This window comes from Brachionichthys hirsutus, chromosome 19 (assembly GCF_040956055.1).
Source record: "Brachionichthys hirsutus isolate HB-005 chromosome 19, CSIRO-AGI_Bhir_v1, whole genome shotgun sequence".
In the NCBI taxonomy this organism is placed as follows: domain Eukaryota; kingdom Metazoa; phylum Chordata; class Actinopteri; order Lophiiformes; family Brachionichthyidae; genus Brachionichthys; species Brachionichthys hirsutus.
In genome coordinates this window covers 1,455,396-1,476,659 of record NC_090915.1, presented here as the reverse complement: position 1 = coordinate 1,476,659, position 21,264 = coordinate 1,455,396, and the positions used below count along the sequence as shown (strand labels likewise).

The following is a 21,264-nucleotide window of genomic DNA, read 5'->3' as shown; positions in this document are numbered from 1 at the left end:
GTGGAGATGACGTCATAGCGCCCCCTAGTGAACAAATAGCAGGTTGACGTTACGCCTGAATGTTGCAGGTGCGGAAGCCGCATTGGAGTATTATGTTAACACTCAAGGAGAGATTTGACCAGCAGATTAACGCTTGGTTTTATGTCCAGTAAAATTGATTTGTAAAAAAGATCATTGATTCTTAATACAGTAATCAATAATTGCTAGCCATGCCTGATCGATAGCTGCTAACACGACCCTACCTTCGTCACGTGATCCTTCCTAATCAGCCTTACTTTCTCACGTTTCCCTTTGGATTTCAGAGATCCATTATAATACATGAATGACACCCTAATAAAGCCGAACCGCTATCAAGCCCGCCCTGTGATGACGTCACGCTGTTTGGCCTGTGACGCGGGTTGTACACGTCGCCTAGTAGGATGTGTCCATTGAAGATGGTGGCGGTGCGTCAGACTGACTGTCCTGCTCGTTTGTAAGAGTTTATTCCTGCACGTAAACACTTCCGCTGTCGGATATGCGTAAATACGAGCCGTAGTTTACCGGGGTTAACGTTTAACCGGGCGTCTTCACCGGCTGTGAAACTGTTGCTAACGCAGTTAGCGTGGGCTAGTTAGCCAGTGGTGCTAGCACCGATGCTAACGTTGAGGGACTCGAGTGAACCTGTTAAGTTACGCTCGGGGAGTGGACGGCGACGCGGAACAGCTGAGTTACGGTGTACACAGTGTCCGGCTCGTGGAGGACCTGCATCCCGGCAGGGTAGCGTCACCGGCCGGCGCTACGCGTTAGCTTCCAGCCCGGGGAGCTCGGTGGACCCGGGGTCACGGGAGTGACCGCTCGGCCGAGGAGGCTGTCTCTGTTGTTGATCTCCATTTGTGATCTTTAAAATGTCTAATCCACCAAACGTCTCGCTGACGCGTTCTCAGTGTGTCCAGCTGATATATGACGTCATTTCGGGTGTTTTTCATTTGTTGCATCGATGTAAAAGTGTCTCACTATAGCGTCACTGTAACTCTGGAGCTGATGGTCTAGGACGCACAGCCGCCGGGCTCCTGCAGGTCAAATCGAGATGCTCCTGTTCTGAATAATAGCTGTTTACACCATCTATTTGTTTTCACACATTATCTGTTGTTTGTGGTGTCAGCTGTGTCTCGGTGGGTCAGATTCAGTTTTCCTCTGGGCGAGCTTTAAACATTTTGATCTGGTAATTCATCGCGTTTCTTCAGGCCGACGTTAAACTTTTAAAGTCCGTTTGCTGCGTCGGTTGCGTCCCACACAATCGGAGCGTTGTGTAAAAGTTGCCACGTTCCTTTGTGTAAAAAGGATCCGTCCACTGCACAAATAGAGGTGTGGTGAACTTCACCTCCTCTCCTCTTATTCCAGCGCTGCCTGACTCCAGTCTCTCCGGTGACGTGTGCTAGTGTGACTCGGACCTCGGGCCCGTTGGCGCTGCAGCCATGCAGCCTCCTCCTCGGGCTGGACCGCCGGGAGCCTCCGGCCCGCCTCCATCTGGGCCGAATATGTATCGCAGGACCAGGCCCCACAAGCATGCAGCGGGGACCTCCACCAGGCCGCCTGCTGCTCAACCCACCACAGACCCGTTTGCGTTTGTGGGCGCCCCCCCACCTATGGCAGCAGGTGGTGTCCCAACGCTACCCAACAGCCACCCTCCACCTTTGCAAGCCCCTAACGCTATGTACGCCCAAGCAGGGCCAGGGCTGCCCCCACAGCAACAGGGTGTCCCAGCTGCCCCCCATGGCCCCGCGGCATCTCTGCCAGGAGTGGCCTTTTACAATCCTCATGATGCAGCATCCCATAATGTTTTCCAGCCTCCCAGCGCTGGAGGGTTTGCTCCATCCCCGCACGGAGAGCAGGGATATTTTAATTCAAGAGAACAGACGTCATCCACGGCCCCGGAGCCGCTGCATGTGGCCTCGGGCTCGGCGCCATCTCAGACGCCGTTTAACCGGGACTTCCACGGACCGCCTCCCCCCCAGCCCTTCCAACCTGTGCCTCCCACCGCCTCCTCTTCCCAGTGGGCACCCGATCACGGAAGCCGTCCTCCATCGGTTCAGAACTATTTCCAGCCTACCAGCGACCCTCCGCCGCAGCCTTTTCATTTACCGCCGCAGACCCAGGTGTACCCCTCTCACACGCCGTCGCCTCATCACAGCATCCCCGCCCCTCCAACACAGATCCCACTTCCTCTTCAGAGTCCCGTGAAGGCCCCTGCTTCTCAGTGGGCTGAGCCGCAAGCATCCCTGCTTCATAATGCCCAAAATCAAAGCTACTTCAGCCAGAGCTCTGCCCCCCAGGATGCGTGGTTCAACCAACACCCACAGGACTCAGGCTACCACCAAATGGGATCTGGCCTCAGTCACCCCCAGCCCAGGCCAGACTCTGCACCCAGCACCGGGCCTGGCCCTGGCCCTGGTTCAGCGGCTTCCCTGGGCTCATGCTCTCAGGAGTCTGGTACGCTCTCAATGTTTTTCAAAGATAATGACGTGGAAAATGAAGAAACGCTGGCGGAGGAGAGGAACAAGGCAGTGAATGGTAGTCCTGGGTCCTTTCCGCATCACAGCCACCTTCATGCGTACGCCGGCCACGCAGATGTTCCTTTAGATTACCAAGGCCCTCTGCAAGACCACTCGCGTGTCCCATACATGAATGAGGGTAACTATGCATCACAGGGGATCGCCCAGAAGGCCCCTGAGTCCCAGGATGACCACGTGGAGAATTTGGAGTGTGTTCCAAACCAAGAAGTGTTACCCAGCGGCGCCCACGGGAGCCCCGCCTCTCCTGCCGCCCACGGAGGAGACCACTTTGAAACGGGCCCTAATTTGGAGACTCCAGATTCCGTTACAAGACCAATGCGGTCGGCCAGTGTGTCGTCCAGCTACAGCAGTATGAGCCATGGGAGTGGCGCTGGCGTCCGCCGCCATCAGGGCGTAGTGGGCACCTTCATCCAGCAGGAGAGCCCACGCCTCACCGACGAGGCCAGCCTGTCTGCTGCCACTGGGGGGTACTTTGAGCAGGTCGACACTTGTCCATCTGGAGACGGGGGTGCACAGCAGAGCTCCCTGGAGCAGATGTGGCCCCCCACACCCAGCCCTCCAAAACCAACCGGTGTCTTTCAGGCCAGTGCGAACAGCTCCTTCGAACCAGTGCGCTCCCACGGGGTTGGGGTGCGTCCTCCGGAAGTTGATAGGGCTAAAATGGTGGCAGAAAGGGGTGCCGATTCTACGCCTGGCAATCTGGAGCATCCACCGGATAACATGGAAAATGTTTACAGGCCAGGGCCCCCCCTCCAAGCCGTTGCTGGAGACGGCGTACCCCATGTGACGTTCCCTGTGGTTCCCGCTCACTCTCGACCTTCATCCCGTGCTCTGGGGGCCAGCCGGCCCTGCGAGAGCCCCGCTACTACGCTTTGGGCCCAGAATGATCCTGCTAGCCTGGGCGCTAACATTCTCCTTGCCCCTGCGGCACCAACAGTTCTCGCCCCTCTGCGAGGGCCCAGTGCTGATGTCATCCAGCCCCCAGAGGACGCCCCCCCGGACTTACAGCCCTCCCCGAGAACCCAGCCAACTTCACAGCAGCATTCAGAAAACCTAGAGAACCCACCAAAGGTGAGTGAGGCGGAGCCAACCGACTCTCAAGGTAACCTCGGATACGCGTCCCTCCTCGTTTCCGACTCGCTCCAGCAGGCCATTCTGATCGCCCCGCCAGCGTCCAGTTACAGTGTGATTCCCCAGAGCGCCCCCCCTCAATCAGCCGGTCACGGTAGCCTGAAGGAGGCCACCCCACCACAGGGGCAGGGGGCCGGCCCCTCCCTACCACCGCCATTACACTCCACTCAGAATCCACTGATTGCTGCCGGACAATTAAGCTTCAATTCTTCGGTCTCCAACCCGGTCCCACTCAATCTGACGCGAGAAAAGACAGAAGGGACGAGACCAGACGTCCCGACCCCCCCCCAGTCTCAGCCGGGCCGCTGTCCCATTCCTGGTGACGCCCACTCTGCTTTGCAAGGAAATCCAGAGGCTCCTCCCGTGGCTGCTGCCGTCAGGCGTCATAATCAGCCATCAAATTACGAGCTGCTTGATTTCTCCATGCACCAATCACAAAGCCAGAGTCAGGCATCGGGCCCGCCTTCCTCTGCACAGGAACCTCCACAGCCGAGTAACGGCTTTTACCTGCAGGTCACCAAAGATGCTCAACAGGGGTTGAGAGGGAAGGCCCCTGTCCCGACCGCCGTCTCGTCAGCCCCCCCCCGAACAGCAGCAGACGCCCAGACCCCCCCGGCCAAGCCGCCTAATGCTGCGGATTCTCAGGTGGCGCTGCAGCAACATAAGGTTGCTGCTTCTGTTCCGCTGAGTGAAGCACAACCCCCCCACGGCCAGTTTTCACCTCCAGCTCAAGACGCTGTGGAAGGGAAGGCTTCTTACCCCCCCGCCCCTCGAGAAGCGGCTCCTGCACAAGCGCCCCGACCGCCCTCCTCTGCAGGCAGCCAGCAAGGTTACGGTCCGCCTGCTCCAGCACCAGCACCAGGACTGGTGTACGGTGGTTACTACGGAAACTACGGCGATTTCCCAGAGGGCAGAGCTCCTTACCTTCCTGGCCAGTACCCGCCTCCACCTGGGGATCCCAGAGTACAGCAGTATTATCAGGTAAGTGGGCGGGTCTTTCTTTTTCCCTGCTAGCTTCTGACTGGATCCATCTGATCCCGATCCATTATCCCCCCTCAGGACGGTTACGGTAGCAGGTCCGATCCTTGGCGCAGCAGATACGAAGGACAAGCCCCGGCTTATCGTGATCCAAACTACCAGTACAGAGAACCTCAACCGGAGCGACCCAGCTCCAGAACCAGCCAGTACTCTGACAGGCCCTCGTCCAGGTGCACAGACTTGTTGCTCCGGTTTACAGATCAGGTTTACAGATCAGGTTTACGGATCAGGTTTACAGATCAGGTTTACGGATCAGGTTTACGGATCAGGTTTACGGATCAGGTTTACGGATCAGGTTTACGGATCAGGTTTACGGATCGGGTTTACAGATCGGGTTTACAGATCGGGTTTACAGATCGGGTTTACAGATCGGGTTTACAGATCATGCCAGCCCAGCAGTGGCTTTAGCCTTTGATGGGTTCGTGTAGTTTTTGTGTGTTAAATCTCGCCTTGTTTTCTTTCACCTGCAGACAAGGACATCCCGACGATTACCCCAGAGCTAACCGAAGTGCCTACAGCGACTATTATGCAGATTACGCCAAGCACTATGACTATGGAGGTGCGAGCCGCAGCTGATTGGTCGTAGTTTGTCTTGCTGCCACTCCCTGGCGTGGCCTGGCGTGGCTTTTGTTTCTCTCAACGTGCACTCGCAGCTTTATGTGACCTCCTCCTGTTTTCTGTTGGAAGGGTACAACTACGGCCAGTATGACCCGCAGTACAGGGAATACTACGACCAGGCCTACTGGTCTAACTACGACGCCGCCTACAGAGGCAGAGACGCCTACTATAATCAGCACGTGTATCCTGCCCGGTAACGCATCGCCTGTTTAATGAATGAATTAAACGCTTCCATTCATTTCGTGTTATTGTAAATGCTTTAAAGCCTCGAGGTGTTGCGGTTGGATCGATAATAAATAAAGCTGTACATTCTACCCACAGGAAAGAGGCGTACGACGACCAGTGGCGCTACTACCCTGGTTATGACGCCAGTTTTGACGACGACTACCGGCGGCGCGGGGAAATGTGCGCCGATGACTTTGACCGCCGGAGCGTCCACAGCGAGCAGTCGGCCCACAGCTCCCACAGCTCCCACGGCCACCACAGCAGGCGGAGCAGCTTCAGCTCGCGCTCCCAGCAGGTAAACGGATGTTCCTCTCGGCGCCAGTGGTTCCATGCTGCTGGCAACGATGGCAGAACTCGGATCCCTCTGGTGCCGTCACGCAGCTCGTTCCTCATGGCGCAGTGATGCTAACTGCATCGCATTGGCTCTGCCAGCGGAGGTTTGCAGCCTTATTTGTGTCCCGTCCTGCAGAGCCAGGTCTACAGAAGCCAGCCTGACCTGGTGTCGGCCGTCTACGACGCCACCTCGTCCACGCTGGCTGCAGACTACTCCTATGGACAGTACCCCAACCAGCCCGATGCGTCCCAGAACTACGGCCAGTACCTCTATCCCTCCGAGTACACAGCAGAGAGCACCTGGATCGCCCCCGAGCAGCGTAAGTCCGATCCTCTCAAGCCGAAACGCCAGTTAACCCCGTAAGCTTGATCTGGTCTTTGTTTTCCCTCCAGCTCCTCCACGTCCTGCAACCCCAGAGAAGTTCACCATACCCCACCGCTGTGCCCGCTTCGGACCTGGAGGTCATCTGGTCCAAGTTCTGCCCAACCTCCCCTCTGCTGGACAGCCTGCCCTCGTGGATATTCACAGCGTGGAGGTAACATCTGTTTGTTCCACTGTGCATGTTCGATACTAACAGGTGAACTCGAAGGAACCTCCCACCCAGTCATCAAGCTTCTGTCTGGTGGGTTCCAGGTACTGGTGAGGAAGGTCCTTTGTTTTAAACCGGGTTGTTTCTTTCAGACCATGCTGCTGGACACCCCGGAACAGACGGAACTACGAGCCTTCCCCGGACCGCTGGTCAAGTCAGTGTCTTATGTCCTCGCGGTCGTCACAAACTAATCCTTAAAGGGAAATTACCAATATGTAATCAATGTTTATAGTTTATATTTATTAATAGGTCTATCCTTCATTTAGACCGGAAGAGATGCAGTCCTGAAAAGAATGTTTCTGTAGAACCGCTTTAACTAATCACAACTAACGCATCGTCCATCCCACGTCCTGTCCCTCAGAGAGGAGACCCATAAGGTGGACGTGATAAAGTTCTCCCAGAGCAAAGCGCTGGAGTCTTCTCGGGACACCGGCCTGTTGGACCGGGACTCCGCCCGCTTGCTGTGGGACTTCATCATGCTGCTGTGCCGCCAGAACGGGGTAAGCTGGGCGCAGAAAAGCAGGGGTGTGATGCTGACTGCCTCACCGATGCGCCGCTCCTCCTCAGACTGTGGTCGGCACAGACATCGCCGACCTCCTGCTGAAGGAGCACCGCTCCGTCTGGCTGCCGGGGAAAAGTCCCAACGAAGCCAACTTGATTGACTTCAACAACGAACCGCTGGCCCGGGCCGAGGAGGAGCCGGGAGCCGGGCCGCTGTCCCTCCTGTCGGACACCTTCATGACCGTCCCGGAGAACGTGGGCAAAGAAACGGAGCGCTTCAGGGAGCTGCTGCTGTTCGGCCGCAAGAAGGTAAAAGAAAACTGTTCACTGCAGAAGACGTGTGCTGCGAAGGGAGGAATGAGGTCTCTGTCTTCGGGACAGGACGCCCTGGAAGCAGCGATGAAAGGGGGGCTGTGGGGACACGCCCTGCTGCTGGCCAGCAAAATGGATAGCCGGACGCATGCGCGCGTCATGACCAGGTAAAACATCAAAGCATGTCGAAATCATTTTTACAAATCGAAACGTGAGATTTAATATTTCCGTCCTCCTTGTTCAGGTTTGCCAACAGTCTGCCCATCAACGACCCCCTCCAGACGGTGTACCAGCTGATGTCGGGGAGGATGCCTGCTTCAGCCACTGTTAGCACAGCGCCAGCCTTTCCTTTACACCCCCCCCCCCCCCCCACACTGTTTGCATTGTCGTCTGAGAGTTGTTTGTGTCGATGCAGTGCTGCGGCGAGGAGAAGTGGGGCGACTGGCGCCCCCACCTGGCCATGGTGCTGTCCAACCTCACGCACACCCTGGACCTGGACACCCGCACCATCAGCACCATGGGCGACACCCTCGGTGGGGATGCACGGCGACGGCTTGGTTCAACTCCGAACGCTCGCGCTCACGCTCACGCTCTGCTTTCTGTAACGGCAGCATCCAAGGGCCTGATCGACGCCGCCCACTTCTGCTACCTGATGGCCCAGGTCGGTCTGGGAGTCTTCACGAAGAAGAGCACTAAGATGGTTCTGATCGGCTCCAACCACAGGTAGAGGCCGGGGCGCACGCACGGGTGCAGTGAATGTGCGTGGCAGGCATGCAGCCATAGCCGTGTCTCTTCTCTCAGTCTGCCCTTTCACCAGTTTGCCTCCAACGAAGCCATCCAGAGGACTGAAGCCTACGAGTACGCTCAGGCTCTGGGCTCGCATCCCTGCTCACTACCAAATTTCCAGGTATATCTATAGACCGTTTTGCGTCTCATAGAAGTGTCCTAGAACGCATTGATTCCGTGACGTCTCTCCTCAGGTGTTCAAGCTGATCTACGCTTGCCGCCTGGCTGAAGCGGGCCTCAGCGCTCAGGCCTTCCACTACTGCGAGGTCATCTCCAGGGCCGTCCTGGGGCAGCCCGGCTACCACGCCCCCGTGTTCATCAGCCAGATCGTTCAGGTGTAGACCCCCCCCCCCCCGGCTTCTGTCGCTCGGGTCGCCCTGCCTCTAGAACCCGTGTCTTTTCTGTCAACAGATGTCTGAGAAGCTGCGATTCTTCGACCCGCAGCTGAAGGAGAAGCCGGAGCAGGAGCTCTTCGACGAGCCTGATTGGCTGATCCAGCTGAGAGCGCTGGACGGACAGATCAGGGTGAGAGTTCAGAAGGTCCACGCGGCGTTTCTGGATTCCAGAATATCTCGAATGGTTCTGTGTCGTCTCGTAGACGGGGGACATCAAATACAACGAAGACAGGATGACTCCGTCCCAGTTCGACTGCAGCACTCCCAGTTCTGACCCGGACCAGCCCAGTCCAACGGAACCTTACGGTAGGCCCACGGAGCTGGACGGCCCCACGCAGGACAACCCGCTGATGACCTCGTTACTGCCTGGACCCCCCCAGCAGGGAGTCCAGCTGATGCCTCCAGGTGTGTAGAAATGTCTCGGGAGTCTTTCATCTTCATTCCCCTCGGCTCTCATCTCTTCATCTTTCTCTCAGCCCCCACATCCATCCTCCAAGACGGCATGGCCCCTCCTCAGCCGCCCCCCCCCACTGACGTGCCCCAGTTCTACACCGTGCCTCCCAGTGGACAGCCAGGCCAGATGCCCGTTTCGCGCTACCCCCCTCAGGATGCTGCCTTTGCCCCGCCCCCCTTCCATCCTCATCCTCATGAGCAGACAGAAATATATCCAGGATCCCATCCGCAGCCCCTCCCTCTGCCAGCGGGACAAATGTCACCACACATGATGCCCCACTCACCTGTACAGATCAACCCTCCCCCGCTCCAGATGGCCCAGCACATGCCCCCTTCTCCCAGCCACATGCCCCCGGCCCCACTGGACATGCACCACGCCCCGCCGATGTCCTCCCCGCCTCGGCGCTCCTTCACGCCCCAGACAGACCTGTACGACAGAATGGCTCAGATGGTCAGTGAATAAACCCCCCCCCCCCATTCAGAGACACGCCCCATATCTGATCCCTCTCTTTTCTGGTGCTGCAGGGTCCCGTGAGGAGGACGAGGACCGCATCACAGTCCTCCTCTCACATGGTGCGTCCTCCTCCTCCTCCTCTTCCTCCCCTCCGGGTGAAGGTGAGCTCGTCCGTATGGATAACCTGACTTCCTGTGTGTAGGCTTCTGGGCGTCGCTCTCGCACCACTTCTGAATCTTCCACTCACTCCGGAGGAAGAGAGCGGAGCAACTCCATCATCCAGCAGGTGGCCCCGCCTCCACCGCCGATTCCTGAACAACCACGGGGCGAGCAGGTCAGGAAGGGGAAGAAGGACTCCCCGAAGAAGGTGGGTCCCCCCCGACGCACGCCGCCAGGCGTTCTGACTGGACTCACTGGTGATCGCAGCGTGTTTCACAGGGAGGCGGAGTCAACTGGTTTAAAAGTCTGCTCTGGAAAGGGAAGAGCGAAGCGCACCTCCCGGACGATACCAACAAATCAGTAGGTCAAAGGTCACAGGAGTTTACTCGAGGCCCGGCGTCGCTGTGTCGCTGCGTGTGTGTGTGTGTGTGTGTGTGTGTGTGCTTCACTGCGTTCCGTTCTTCCTCCTCAGATCGTTTGGGATCAGAACCAGCAGAAGTGGGTCGACCTGAACGAGCCGGAGGAGGAGGTCTGTAATCGGAGCGTCTGAACGGAGAGGTGAAATCTTCACGCCGTAGATGCTCAGGTTTCCTTCCTTCCTCAGAGTAAGCCTCCTCCTCCTCCTCCCTCTGGATTTCCCATGATGCCTCAGAAGCCCGGCCCCGGAGGCCCCCCCGCAGCGCCGAGCGGCGGCCCTCCTGTCAACATCTTCTCCAGGAGGGCGGGTGAGATGAAGGGCGTTCTACGGATGGTAGCGTCCTGTCGGGTGGCGTCGCCGTTTCTGATGATGGGATGTTTCTTTCTTCTCAGGCACCCGGAGTCGATACGTGGACGTCCTGAATCCCGGTCGGGCTGCGAAGCCGGGCGGGTCGGCTCCCGCCCCCGCCGACATGTTCGCCCCCTTGGCTCCAATGGCGATGCCGGCTAACCTGTTTGTGCCGAGCTCAGGTGTGTTTACCGACGAGCCGGCAGGAAGCTGCCGCAGGTACGAGGCGGTCCTTGACGCGTTTGTGTGTCGTGTGCAGCGCCTGATCCACAACCACTAGAGGGCGTCGAAGGAGGAGACCAGGAGCAGAGTCCACCGCCCAGTGCTGCTCCACAGGTGTGTGTGGGTGTGTGTGTGTGTGTGTGTGTGTGTGTGTGTGTGTGTCCCTTTATTCACTCTGCTTCGTGTCTGTCGTCCAGATGTTCAACCCCACCTTGTTACCCCCCGCCCCAGAAGCCCCCCCGGCCCCTGATGGCTCCCAGTCAGGAGAGGTAAGGCGGCCTGCTGTTCGGTACCGGCCACGGTTCCGTCCCGCGTGTGCGTGTTGGGTTCACGTTGGACGCGAGATGATCAACATGTCTTGTTGTCCCTTTGTGTCCCCCGCTGTCTTTAGCTGTCCCGCTCTAGCTCAATGAGTTCTTTATCACGCGAAGTGACTCGGCATTTAAACCAGGTACCTCAGATGGTCAACTCTCCCCCCCGCCTGCATCCCCCTCCCTCACCCCATGACCAGCAGCATGCCCCCCCCACCCCCCCACCCCCAACCTGCCAGCTGCATCACTAACCCCGCTCTGCATCTGCTCTACAGCCAATCCCAGCAAAGCAATCTTTGGCGGCGTCTTCACGCCCCCCCCCCCCCACACACACACACACACACACACACAGCGACAAGCCGCCGCCTTAACGCCTGTGTTATATTTTAAAGCCCTTGTGTTGCCGGGTAACTGGAGCTGCGGCGCTGCTGAAGCCGGTCGGCGAGCACGCCGCCATGCAGCTGTAGAAGCATCTGTACGCATGCACGTGACTCAAAGCGTACGCATGCACGTGACTCAAAGCGTACGCATGCACGTGACCCAAAGCGTACGCATGCACGTGGCTCAAAGCGTACGCATGCACGTGACTCAAAGCGTACGCATGCACATGACTCAAAGCGTACGCATGCACGTGACTCAAAGCGTACGCATGCACGTGACTCAAAGCGTACGCATGCACGTGACTCAAAGCGTACGCATGCACGTGACCCAAAGCGTACGCATGCACGTGGCTCAAAGCGTACGCATGCACGTGGCTCAAAGCGTATGCATGCACGTGACCCAAAGCGTACGCATGCACGTGACTCAAAGCGTACGCATGCACGTGACTCAAAGCGTACGCATGCACGTGACTCAAAGCGTACGCATGCACGTGACCCAAAGCGTACGCATGCACGTGACTCAAAGCGTACGCATGCACGTGACTCAAAGCGTACGCATGCACGTGACTCAAAGCGTACGCATGCACGTGACTCACAGCGTACGCATGCACGTGACTCACAGCGTACGCATGCACGTGACTCAAAGCGTACGCATGCACGTGACTCAAAGCGTACGCATGCACGTGACCCAAAGCGTACGCATGCACGTGGCTCAAAGCGTACGCATGCACGTGACTCAAAGCGTACGCATGCACGTGACCCAAAGCGTACGCATGCACGTGACCCAAAGCGTACGCATGCACGTGACTCACAGCAGCGACGCGATGGTTTGTAACGCTGCATCGCTGGATCCCAGCCCTCTGGTCATGCTTTTACCTTTCCTCAGCCGCCGTTATAAAACCCTTACATGTCACGAGGGTCCGTCCACCTGTCCGTCCACCTGTCCGTCCCCACCCATGGACATAATAGTGCTGTGTCATGTGACCACTCGCTCTGTTTTCCAGACTCCCGTACCTGCTGGAGGCGTCACCTTTTATAACCCTGCACAGTTTGCACAGGTGGGGGTTAAAAACAGAGTTTGAAGAACATCTTCGCTTCTCTTTATAATGCTTCTCTCCCCCCCCCCCCCAGACGAGTGCACCACCAGGACACCGGCCCGGGCGTTTGGGCGGCCAGCGCCAGTACCCAGTGTTGAAGTAACGGACTTGTTCGCTTGACACGATGTCCTCCTTGGAAAAGATCGAAGCACATCGAGGGCCCCTCCGTTCGTCTCCACGGCGACCGTCGCCCGACGTTGACCCCTCTGTCGTCGGCTTCTTTCTTTCATTAATTGCCACTGAGTTTCCGACGCAGTGCTTCCTTGAGGGCTTCTTCCCGCACCAATCAGAAGACGGATGGTTCTCATTGGGTCCTCAGACTTCGACCCGCCGTTCGTGTCCAGGTTGTTCATGATGGCATCGTTTAGTGGACAGTAGCTGTTGCTTTGCGTCCAGGTGTCCATGTTTGATTCATTGCTTGTGTGTGAAGTTGATCATGTTGTGGACTTTGATTCGTGAGAGAATGGATTCGTAGAGCCTCGTCTGGGCGCCGACGCCGTCGGGGCACGACCCGAGGGTTGGACAACGCCGCTGCTCGGTTCAGATATTCATTGAAATGCCCTCCCTGTCCACGAGTGACTCTCGATTTGACGGCTCTTTCGTGGTCTCTTGTCCAAGTTCAGCCTCCATCGCCCAAATTGATCTCGCTGAAATGAGGGATGGTCTTCAGAACAGCAGGGATTAAGATTAGAACTGCTTTTTAAATGTTGCTAACATGAATCTATCCAAATATTTGTAAATCAGATCGATTGTATTTATGAGCTGTAGTAAAGATGCGATTGGACAGCGGCTAATGTTTCTGAGTAGCTTTGATGAAATGTTTATGATCAAGATTATTTGTTTCGTCCGCTCCGGCAGACGCAGGAAAATTGTGAACCGAGATGCAACTGTCCTCTAAAAACTCCCCGGTCCTTTTAATTTACTGAGATATGATTTTTAATTCAGTCATTTGTCAACCCGGATGTTTGCTTCAGTGATTATTGTAGACGACACGGACGCCCCGGCTTGTTGTGCTTTGGTCGAATTCCTCGTGTAAAATGTTTGACATTAAACAGTAAAGACTAACGGAGGATTAAATGGTAATAAAGTTATTTTTTTGAGCTCTGTAGCACTTTGGGAAAAAAAGCCTATTGTTTCATTCATTGGATTTTGTGTTAATGGTGTCAAACGGCACCATGGTGTGATTTTACATAAACGTTAACGCAGATTTATCAACAATTTTATAATACTATAAAATACTGAAAGTGTATACAAATGTGTACAGTATATGTATATAAATAAAATACTTGGATGAGGATTTTAGGAAAGCATAATTTACGCCAAAGCGTTTTTCCTGCAGCAACATTCCTGCCTGTGTATGGAATGTCGTGCTCAAGGAGTCTCTCCTCCCCCCCCCCCCCCCCCCCCATGTTGAAGGGGGGGGAACAGTGGAGGTGGGAGAACCTCCACTGCGCAGATGTTTGTCGTTTGTAGTTATTTAGCATGTCAAAAATGGTGTGAGTAATTTCAGTGATGTCATTCACCAAATAGAGATTTACGGTATTTTTAAATGGTAATATTAAACTTATAATCAGAATAAAATAAAGCAGGAACAATATATTGGAAGGCAAAACTTCCGTCTCCTATAGTAGCAGAAAACATTTGCGTTGGTCTCAGTTACGCATTTATTGACTAATGATCGTGTCTTTCACATCAACCACATAAAACATGTCGGCTACGTGTTTAAATTAATTATACCAAGAACATTGATAAAGAGTAAAAAATTAGACATAAAATAACGTCTGCTCAAACGTCTCTGTCGTTCCAGCAGACTCGAGCACAACTAAATCTAAATGTTCCCAGTGCCAGGCTGCAGTCGGCTCAGCAGCTCCCCGGTGTTGGGAGATCTCTCCCGGGGGACGGCGATGCTGGGATGCCCCCCATGTAGCGCCAAACCTGTAAAACCTGTCGGGTTTACGGCTCAGGCTCAGACCGCGCTGAAAGACGACGAGCCAATGAAAGCGCGAAGTGAATCAGTGATGACGTCGGACGCCATCGCATGGCGCTGGTGCTTTCATCCCGCGTTTCGACCCAAGCCTCGGTATTCTTTACCCATCACCACTTTATTGATCAGTCTCATCCTCCGCTGTTCAAGCAGACAGAGTTCAGCCCGACGCGTCCAGAGCTGCTTGTGCTTTCAGAACCGCGGCTTCCAGCATCGCGCGGTCCCCGAGCAGCTGCTGGACGCCAGCCGGCTCCATCTCCAGCAGCATTCCTGCACAGACGGGTGTGGGTTATGCTTCCAGTGATGTTACAGACCATAACTTGTGTTTACAGCCGCAGCCACAAACCTGTGATGTCATTAGCATGAGGAGGATCCAGCTCCTCCACCAGGGAGAAAAGCTTCTCTCCTAGCCGCTCTGTGTCTTCAGCATCCGAGGAGTCGCTAGCGTCCGTCCCCTCCCGGCTGAAGGGACGCAGGACGATAACGTCAAATGATTTAACTGCATTGTCTTCTCGATTTGAACAACGATCAGACTAAAACGAAGACACTCGTCTACACGGAAAAAGAAATGGCTGAACACGCCGCGTACTCTTGAAGCGTCGTCAGGGCGGAGTTCAGCCGCTCCTCCAGCAGTTTAGGATCTGAGAGAAGATTGAAAACTGCCTCTTTGTTCTGTTCCAGAAGCATTCCTGTTGAAGAGCAGCGAAACAAAAACGATGGAAGCCAAACAGCAGCTTCATGCCCAACGGGTATTTTTACGCTAGGGGTCAGAGGTCACAGTAATAGTTGCTCACCTGTGATTTTCTGTGAGTGGCCGGTGTTGTAAGCATCAACCAACTCAAACAGCTGCTCCCCCAGGGAGTCCGACGCCGCCGACACGTCGTCCTCGTCTTTACACTGAAGCCCGCTGTAAACAGGTGAAGTCACATGAGCGCTGTCCTTTCAGCATGCTGGAGGGAGGAGCGCAGGTGTGGCTACCTGGGCTCCTGATCCATCTCTAGGGCACCGAGCGCTTTCTCCAGAGCTGCAGTCAGCATGTTCTCGTCCCGAACCATCCGACTCAGGACAGGAACCGGCAGCTCCAGCAACATACCTGGAACAGACACACGTCATAATAATAATAAAACGTCACATATCGTCCGGTTCAGTTCACCTGTGAGTTTCCCAGCATTCTCTTTGTGTGTGGGATAAATCTGCGAGTACAGTTGCTCCCCAAATGTCTCCAGATTCTCTTTAGGATCGTCCATGTTTCACTTTTCAATGCTTCCAGATGTCATGATGCAGTTTTACTAACGTTCGGAAAACATCCAGAAGATTATCCCCCAAATAGTTAAACTTGCACCGGTCGTCCTCGTGCTTTAAGCTAAACTAAAACGTTCGTGATGGCTTTTAAAATAGTTGACACCTGGAAATTGAATTTCTGTCGAATGTGTGTAAACACGGGGCGCGTACTAATGACGTCAGTGATGCCTAACCGATGTCGGTCAGGAGATCTTCCTCCGCTGGGCTCTTGAATAACTAGTACCCCAAACATGATAATCAAACTACAATATGTTTCATAGTTATGATTATAAAACTACGGAAGCGATTATTTAAATTAAATGCCATGTATTTTTAACGTGGATACATATGTTCTACGTTGATTATTGTCGTTTAAAGGTTGCAGCACGCGCGGAATGATCTGTGGCAGAGGTTCCGTGAAGTGGCTTCCGCTCTCTCGGCTCCTTTTCCTCCGCTGAAAGGTAACGTGGTCGCCCCGGTTGCTAACAGCCGAGCATTAAAGTGTGATTGTTTATTAGCCCCGTTTGCATTTAGACGCACAAAGTAAGCGCTCGTTGTTGCTGTGGTCGATAATACATCGTCGGTAACGGAAAACGTCCCCCCGGTAGTGCAGAAATGGGAGGCCGATTGGTGAGCACGTCGCCCGGTGTAGGCCTCGTTGCGCCAGTCGGCTAGCTATGTGGCTAACGTTAGCAAACTTCAATGTCTGTCGTCATACGAGTGCTGCCGTTAAACGGTAGACTTCCACGGTATTTAATTAATTTAATAATGTAAAGGAGTATCTGAAACGGGAGTCGCCGCCTTTCCCAGACCGGAGCGAGATGACGTCACTTATCTAAGCGACCCTTGAAATGCCCGACCGTGCGGTGTGAAGTTTGTAGGCGCTAACTCCCGGTTCCGGTTCCGTTCTGTCCAGGTTCATCATGTCGGCCCATTTGCAGTGGATGGTCATCAGGAACTGCTCCAGTTTCCTGCTGAAGCGGAACGGACAGTCCTACAGCACCGTGAGTGTCCCGGTCCGATCAGTGACGTCACAGACCATCCCGTGACGTCACCTGAATGAAATGCGTTTTGTGACAGGAGCCCAACAACCTGAAGGCCAGGAATTCTTTCCGCTTCAATGGGTTGGTGCACAAAAAGACTGTCGGTGTGCAGCCGGCCGCTGACGGCAAGGGAGTCGTCGTCGTGCTGAAGAGACGTGCAGGTAACGTGACCTTACCGGTAACGGGTCACCTCTGACATGACCTTACCGGTAACGGGTCACCTGTGACATGACCTTACCGGTAACGGGTCACCTGTGACATGACCTTTCGGGTAACGGGTCACCTGTGACCTTACAGCAGCGTTGTTGTTAGATAACGAGTTGATTGACGAGATGATAACTTCAACTGAACGTATTCAGAAGCAGGACCTCGAGGGTCTTTCCCAAAATGGCCGCTCCTCTTTTACCTTCTGTGGTTCTGTTGGCTCGCAGGTCAGCACAAACCCGTCAACTCCTACGTGAAGGTCACCATCAACAAGAACGCCCGCGCCACGCTGAACAGCGTGAGGCACATCATCCGCAAGAACAACTACAGGAAGGACCTGCGTATGGTGAGATGAGAAGCCCGGGGCCTTTTCTTCCTCTAAACTAAATGAAACTGATCGCTGATCGGATGAACTGTTGACCCCCCCCTACAGGCCGCCCTGCGCCGCGCCAGCGCCATCCTGAAGAGCCAGAAGCCTGTTGTGGTGAAAAAGAAGCGCACCCGGGCTGCCAAGACGGCGTAGAGGGACAAACGATAAAGAAATAAAAGACTTGTTTGGAAAAAAGAACGCATCACGTTGTCCTGAGTCGTAAATCCTGTCAACTAAATATGGAAATGTAGTTTTATGTAAAATTCAAGGGATGAAAAGTCTGACCCAGAATTTGCTCTAGTGACTAAATGTTAACCTCGGCTCTCGGCTCTTTCCTGAACGTAATAATTTGTGTATAATTGTAGAAAGTTTTTTTTTTATTTGTTTATTTATTTAGAAGATCACTGAAATCTAAACCCCTGGTTTGATCCGCTTCAACACTTTCCTGATGTTCCGGGAATGAGCTACAGCTAATTATTATTACATAAATGTATGTTTTACAAATCATAACTTCATTCGCAGTAGTTGCCAAAGGGCCTGTTGCCATAGTTACTGTGACTGCTGATGCGGAAGGATTCGATGGATTTCAAAGCAGCTTTCCTCCGTTGCTTTGGAAAGTCCCTGCCCCTTTAGAGGTCGATCAAGTTCACATCGGTCCTCTTTCACACCAGGTCCAGACGCACCAATGAGGCGGAGCTTCATCTGGAGACGCGATCGAGGATCGGAGCTGCGGTCGCGATGAAACGACTCAACCCGGTGCTTTTCTTCACGCCTCTGGTTCTTCTGGTTCTGCAGAGTCGGAGCTTCGAGCTGCAGGATACGATCCATTCACTGATGGAAGAGAACATCCACCTTCATGACCGGCTGGAGAACCTCACCGAAGCCCTGAGGGAGCTGAAACAGATGCTCTGGCGTCGCTCCACCGGTAGTCTCGAAGCTTCTACGCTCACCTTAGTGCGGAGAGGATGGAGAAGAGCGCAGCAGGAAGCGTCCCGTAAAGCTTAACGCCGCTGTATTTAAATTATCTTCATTTGTGTGCGTGAAAGACAAAGGAGATGGTTTAGCGTTACTTTCTGCTTGTATATAAATAGAATGCTGAAGCGGCGCATGCGCTTCTTACTCTTTATTTCCCTGCTGTCATGTCCTGTTTGTCTGTTTAACCGTCCCGTCCCGTCCCCCCCCCCCCGTTCTGTCGTCCCGTGTGTTTTGTGCAGATCCGGATCACCATGACCTCCACGAGCGCCACAGCGAGGACGTCCGGCGCCTGTGGGACGAATGGTCCCAGCACAGTGGGTATCACGCGGTGGTGTCCAGACCCCCCCCCCCGGTAGAACATCTGCTGCTCAGGAATCAGCTTCAGAACTCTCTCCTCTCCCTGCAGGCATCAGCGCAGAAACCCTGCTGCTCCTGGAACGCTCCTTCTGCGGACGCGACGCTCGCAGCTCGGCCCCCCCCCCCCAGGAGGAAACGGCCCCCCTGCTGCTGATGTCCTGCTGCATCGCCTTGGTGCTGATGTTCTGCTTGTAGTCCTGCTCTGGACAGGTTCTTCCAGTGTGGTGAAGACACAAACCTTTTCAGCTCTGCAGGTCTTTTTTGTGGAATCCCAAGTCCTCCGACCAGCGTTCCACGTCGAGGTGGAATTTTCTACGCAGATTTTTATTCTTGGACAAAATGCTGCTTTTTTTAGCCAGTTTTAAAGTAATTAAATTGGATAGCAGTTAATTATTAAACAACGTTTTCTATTGGGTGCCGAGCAGGAAGTGGAAACTCGGCTGGAACTGAGGACGAGGAAAATTACAGATCTATAATAATGATCGTCTCCGGGTGATCGTGTTGATCTGCTGGTAAATATCGACAGACCAGCTTGCTTTACCGGTGACCTTCGATGACCCCAATAAATGAAAGGACAGTAAATACGGTTTACGGTTTATTTTATTTGGCTAACTGAACACATACAAAAGTTAGAAAATTAACTCCGTCTGGGATGAAGGTTTCATTTTCTACAGAGAAACACATTTACAACAAAAACGCTGATGAAGCAACAAATAAATAGATAATCAGACTAGCGCGGCGCATCGTCCCCGCCGTTTCAACAGCGGCGCCACTACGATAACGGATCAGCCTTATTAAACGCAACTCGTGTTCTACAATGGAACGATGATGATGATGGTACGATGAAGCTCACTGATGTATCGTGTGCAGCAACGTTTGGCTGGAAGCTGCAGTGGGAGGAGTGAGATGACGGCCCCGCCCACTCCGCCGTCACTGCCTGGACGCCGTTTACGCGTCCTCCCAGCACACGACGCTAGACGGGACCGCTCTAGTCGATATCGAGGTCCGAGTCCTCGTCGCTCAGAGTGTTCTGCATGATGGCGCCGTTCCGGACCGTCTCCGGGACGATGGGGGGCTTGTCGGGCAGGAGTCCGTACTCCTGCAGCAGGGCCTCCAGGTCCACAGCGAAGAAGTCTTCGCCGAGCTGATCCGTGAGCCGGACGAAGTTCCCGATCAGGTCCCCTCCTCTGTAAACGAGCAGGGCGGGCAGAGCGCCGTCCCGGAACAGGGCGCTGGTGCTGATGGCCGAGCTGCGGACGCTGCAGAACTTGGCCAGCGGGTATTCCTGAGCCAGGCACAGGAGGCTGCCGCTCATGGCCTCGCAGCCCGGGACGTCCGGCTCGTAGATGTGGATCATGACCAGCGTGCTTTTGTCCTCCTGGTCCAAAGCCTCCAGGAAGTCCTCCCCGCTGTTCAGCTCAAAGACCCGCTCAAACCGCTTTCCCCGGCAGAGCTGGCGCCGCATCTCCTCGATGCGCTGCATACGGTAATGCTGGAGGAAGTCTTCATCATCCTCTTCCTCCTGGAGCATGTTGTACTCCTGCATGGTCATCTGTGGGGAGAAGAGAGACCAAACGCGGGTAGAAAAGGGACACCTGATGCTTACAGAGCTGGCCTTTAGTTCTCCTTACTTTCCCTTTGATCTTGTCCCGAAGCTCCTTCTGCTTCGCCTCGTCCCTCTCCAGGTCGAGGTCAGAGCGGCAGGTCATCGACAGCTTCTTGATCAGCCTTTCCATCTCGTTCTTCTGCTCTTGTTTCTGCTCAACCTCCAGCTGCTTGTACTTCCTCCAGTCGTTGATGACCCCCTTTGGTCCTGAGACAGAACGAGCAGTTCCTCATGTCTGCTGGATCCAACTTTAACCTGCTTCGTGCGTCAGTGATGACGTCACAGTCATGTGACTTCAGCCGATCACAGCGGTGAGCGACGACGATCGAAACAATCAGACGTACCCGTGTTGACGGCACTCCCATCTGCACTGCGATCGATCTCCGGCTCGTGGACGCTCGCGCCCCGGATGGTCTTGTTCTCCCCATCCTCATCCTCGCTGCCTTCGTCCTCACTGCTGCTGTAGTAATACTGCAGCTTCTCTCCCAGAATCTTGTCATCCAGGGTCGTCATGGTTCTCCTGAGAGCAGCAGTTATCGATGGATTGATCTAACGCACCTTTATTTGCACACAATGATAAGTCTCTTTTGTGAGACTGTGTTCGACACGGGACAGCCGTTCCTTTCGTTATGTCATCTTTGCGCCGCTGGGTAACTCGAATAGTAAATCCCATAATAATTGCTGCAGACAAAGACAGAATAGTCCGCTTCTAAAAAGAGGATCGCAAAGATGGAACTCTGACGTGTTTTATGAGGATGCAGGCCGAGGCGGCTCGGCAACAGTTCGATAAGAACGAGAGGGGGATTAGTCTTAGCATTAGCATTAGCTTTAGCTTGCAAACATTAACGTTACCAAAGCCGGCGCACTGCCAGCTTTAAACGCTAATGTGATATTACACACAGCGCGCTAAGCTAACCGTGGATCATTTGATGTTACCTTGATTGTGCAGTCAGGCAGCAGCAGAGAGATATTACCGGCTCCTCTCGGATCCCCTGGCTAGCTGAAGCTACGCTTCTTCTTCTTTGGTTTCTGCGGCTAGGAGGCGGGGCATGGAGGCCTCCGCCAGACCGCGACGCCTTCGCGTAATACGGAAATAAAACGACAAAAGTCGCCGGCGCACC

General features: G+C 54.5%; 4 protein-coding genes across 4 annotated transcripts; 2 read left to right on the top strand and 2 right to left on the bottom strand.

Annotated features, from left to right (window-relative positions):
* The first annotated feature begins 434 nt into the window (after positions 1–434).
* On the top strand, positions 435–13,614 carry sec16a (SEC16 homolog A, endoplasmic reticulum export factor). Its single transcript, XM_068752616.1, has 31 exons — positions 435–472; positions 1,381–4,664; positions 4,743–4,891; positions 5,192–5,280; positions 5,409–5,532; positions 5,661–5,859; positions 6,034–6,217; positions 6,291–6,433; positions 6,580–6,641; positions 6,849–6,987; positions 7,055–7,297; positions 7,370–7,467; positions 7,545–7,626; positions 7,716–7,833; positions 7,912–8,023; positions 8,102–8,207; positions 8,281–8,421; positions 8,498–8,611; positions 8,685–8,886; positions 8,958–9,385; positions 9,460–9,507; positions 9,591–9,755; positions 9,827–9,907; positions 10,020–10,076; positions 10,152–10,272; positions 10,358–10,495; positions 10,573–10,649; positions 10,733–10,804; positions 10,927–10,986; positions 12,231–12,284; positions 12,358–13,614. The coding sequence occupies exons 2-31, from the start codon at positions 1,455–1,457 to the stop codon at positions 12,424–12,426; spliced, it is 6,885 nt and encodes a 2,294-aa protein (XP_068608717.1). The 5' UTR covers positions 435–472; positions 1,381–1,454; the 3' UTR covers positions 12,427–13,614.
* A 451-nt stretch (positions 13,615–14,065) lies between these two features.
* Positions 14,066–15,734, bottom strand: LOC137908912 (uncharacterized). Its single transcript, XM_068753340.1, has 6 exons — positions 15,461–15,734; positions 15,286–15,400; positions 15,102–15,214; positions 14,897–14,996; positions 14,654–14,769; positions 14,066–14,577 (listed from the first exon to the last, which is right to left on the bottom strand). Exons 1-6 carry the CDS (start codon positions 15,552–15,554, stop codon positions 14,468–14,470), a joined length of 648 nt encoding a protein of 215 aa, XP_068609441.1. The 5' UTR covers positions 15,555–15,734; the 3' UTR covers positions 14,066–14,467.
* A 282-nt stretch (positions 15,735–16,016) lies between these two features.
* On the top strand, positions 16,017–17,407 carry rpl28 (ribosomal protein L28). Its single transcript, XM_068753401.1, has 5 exons — positions 16,017–16,049; positions 16,505–16,592; positions 16,669–16,792; positions 17,063–17,181; positions 17,269–17,407. The coding sequence occupies exons 2-5, from the start codon at positions 16,512–16,514 to the stop codon at positions 17,356–17,358; spliced, it is 414 nt and encodes a 137-aa protein (XP_068609502.1). The 5' UTR covers positions 16,017–16,049; positions 16,505–16,511; the 3' UTR covers positions 17,359–17,407.
* Positions 17,408–19,125: 1,718 nt separating this feature from the next.
* Positions 19,126–21,169, bottom strand: pdcl (phosducin-like). The gene is made up of 4 exons (XM_068753399.1): positions 21,080–21,169; positions 20,488–20,663; positions 20,169–20,350; positions 19,126–20,089 (listed from the first exon to the last, which is right to left on the bottom strand). Exons 2-4 carry the CDS (start codon positions 20,654–20,656, stop codon positions 19,526–19,528), a joined length of 915 nt encoding a protein of 304 aa, XP_068609500.1. The 5' UTR covers positions 20,657–20,663; positions 21,080–21,169; the 3' UTR covers positions 19,126–19,525.
* Between the last annotated feature and the right edge of the window lie 95 nt (positions 21,170–21,264).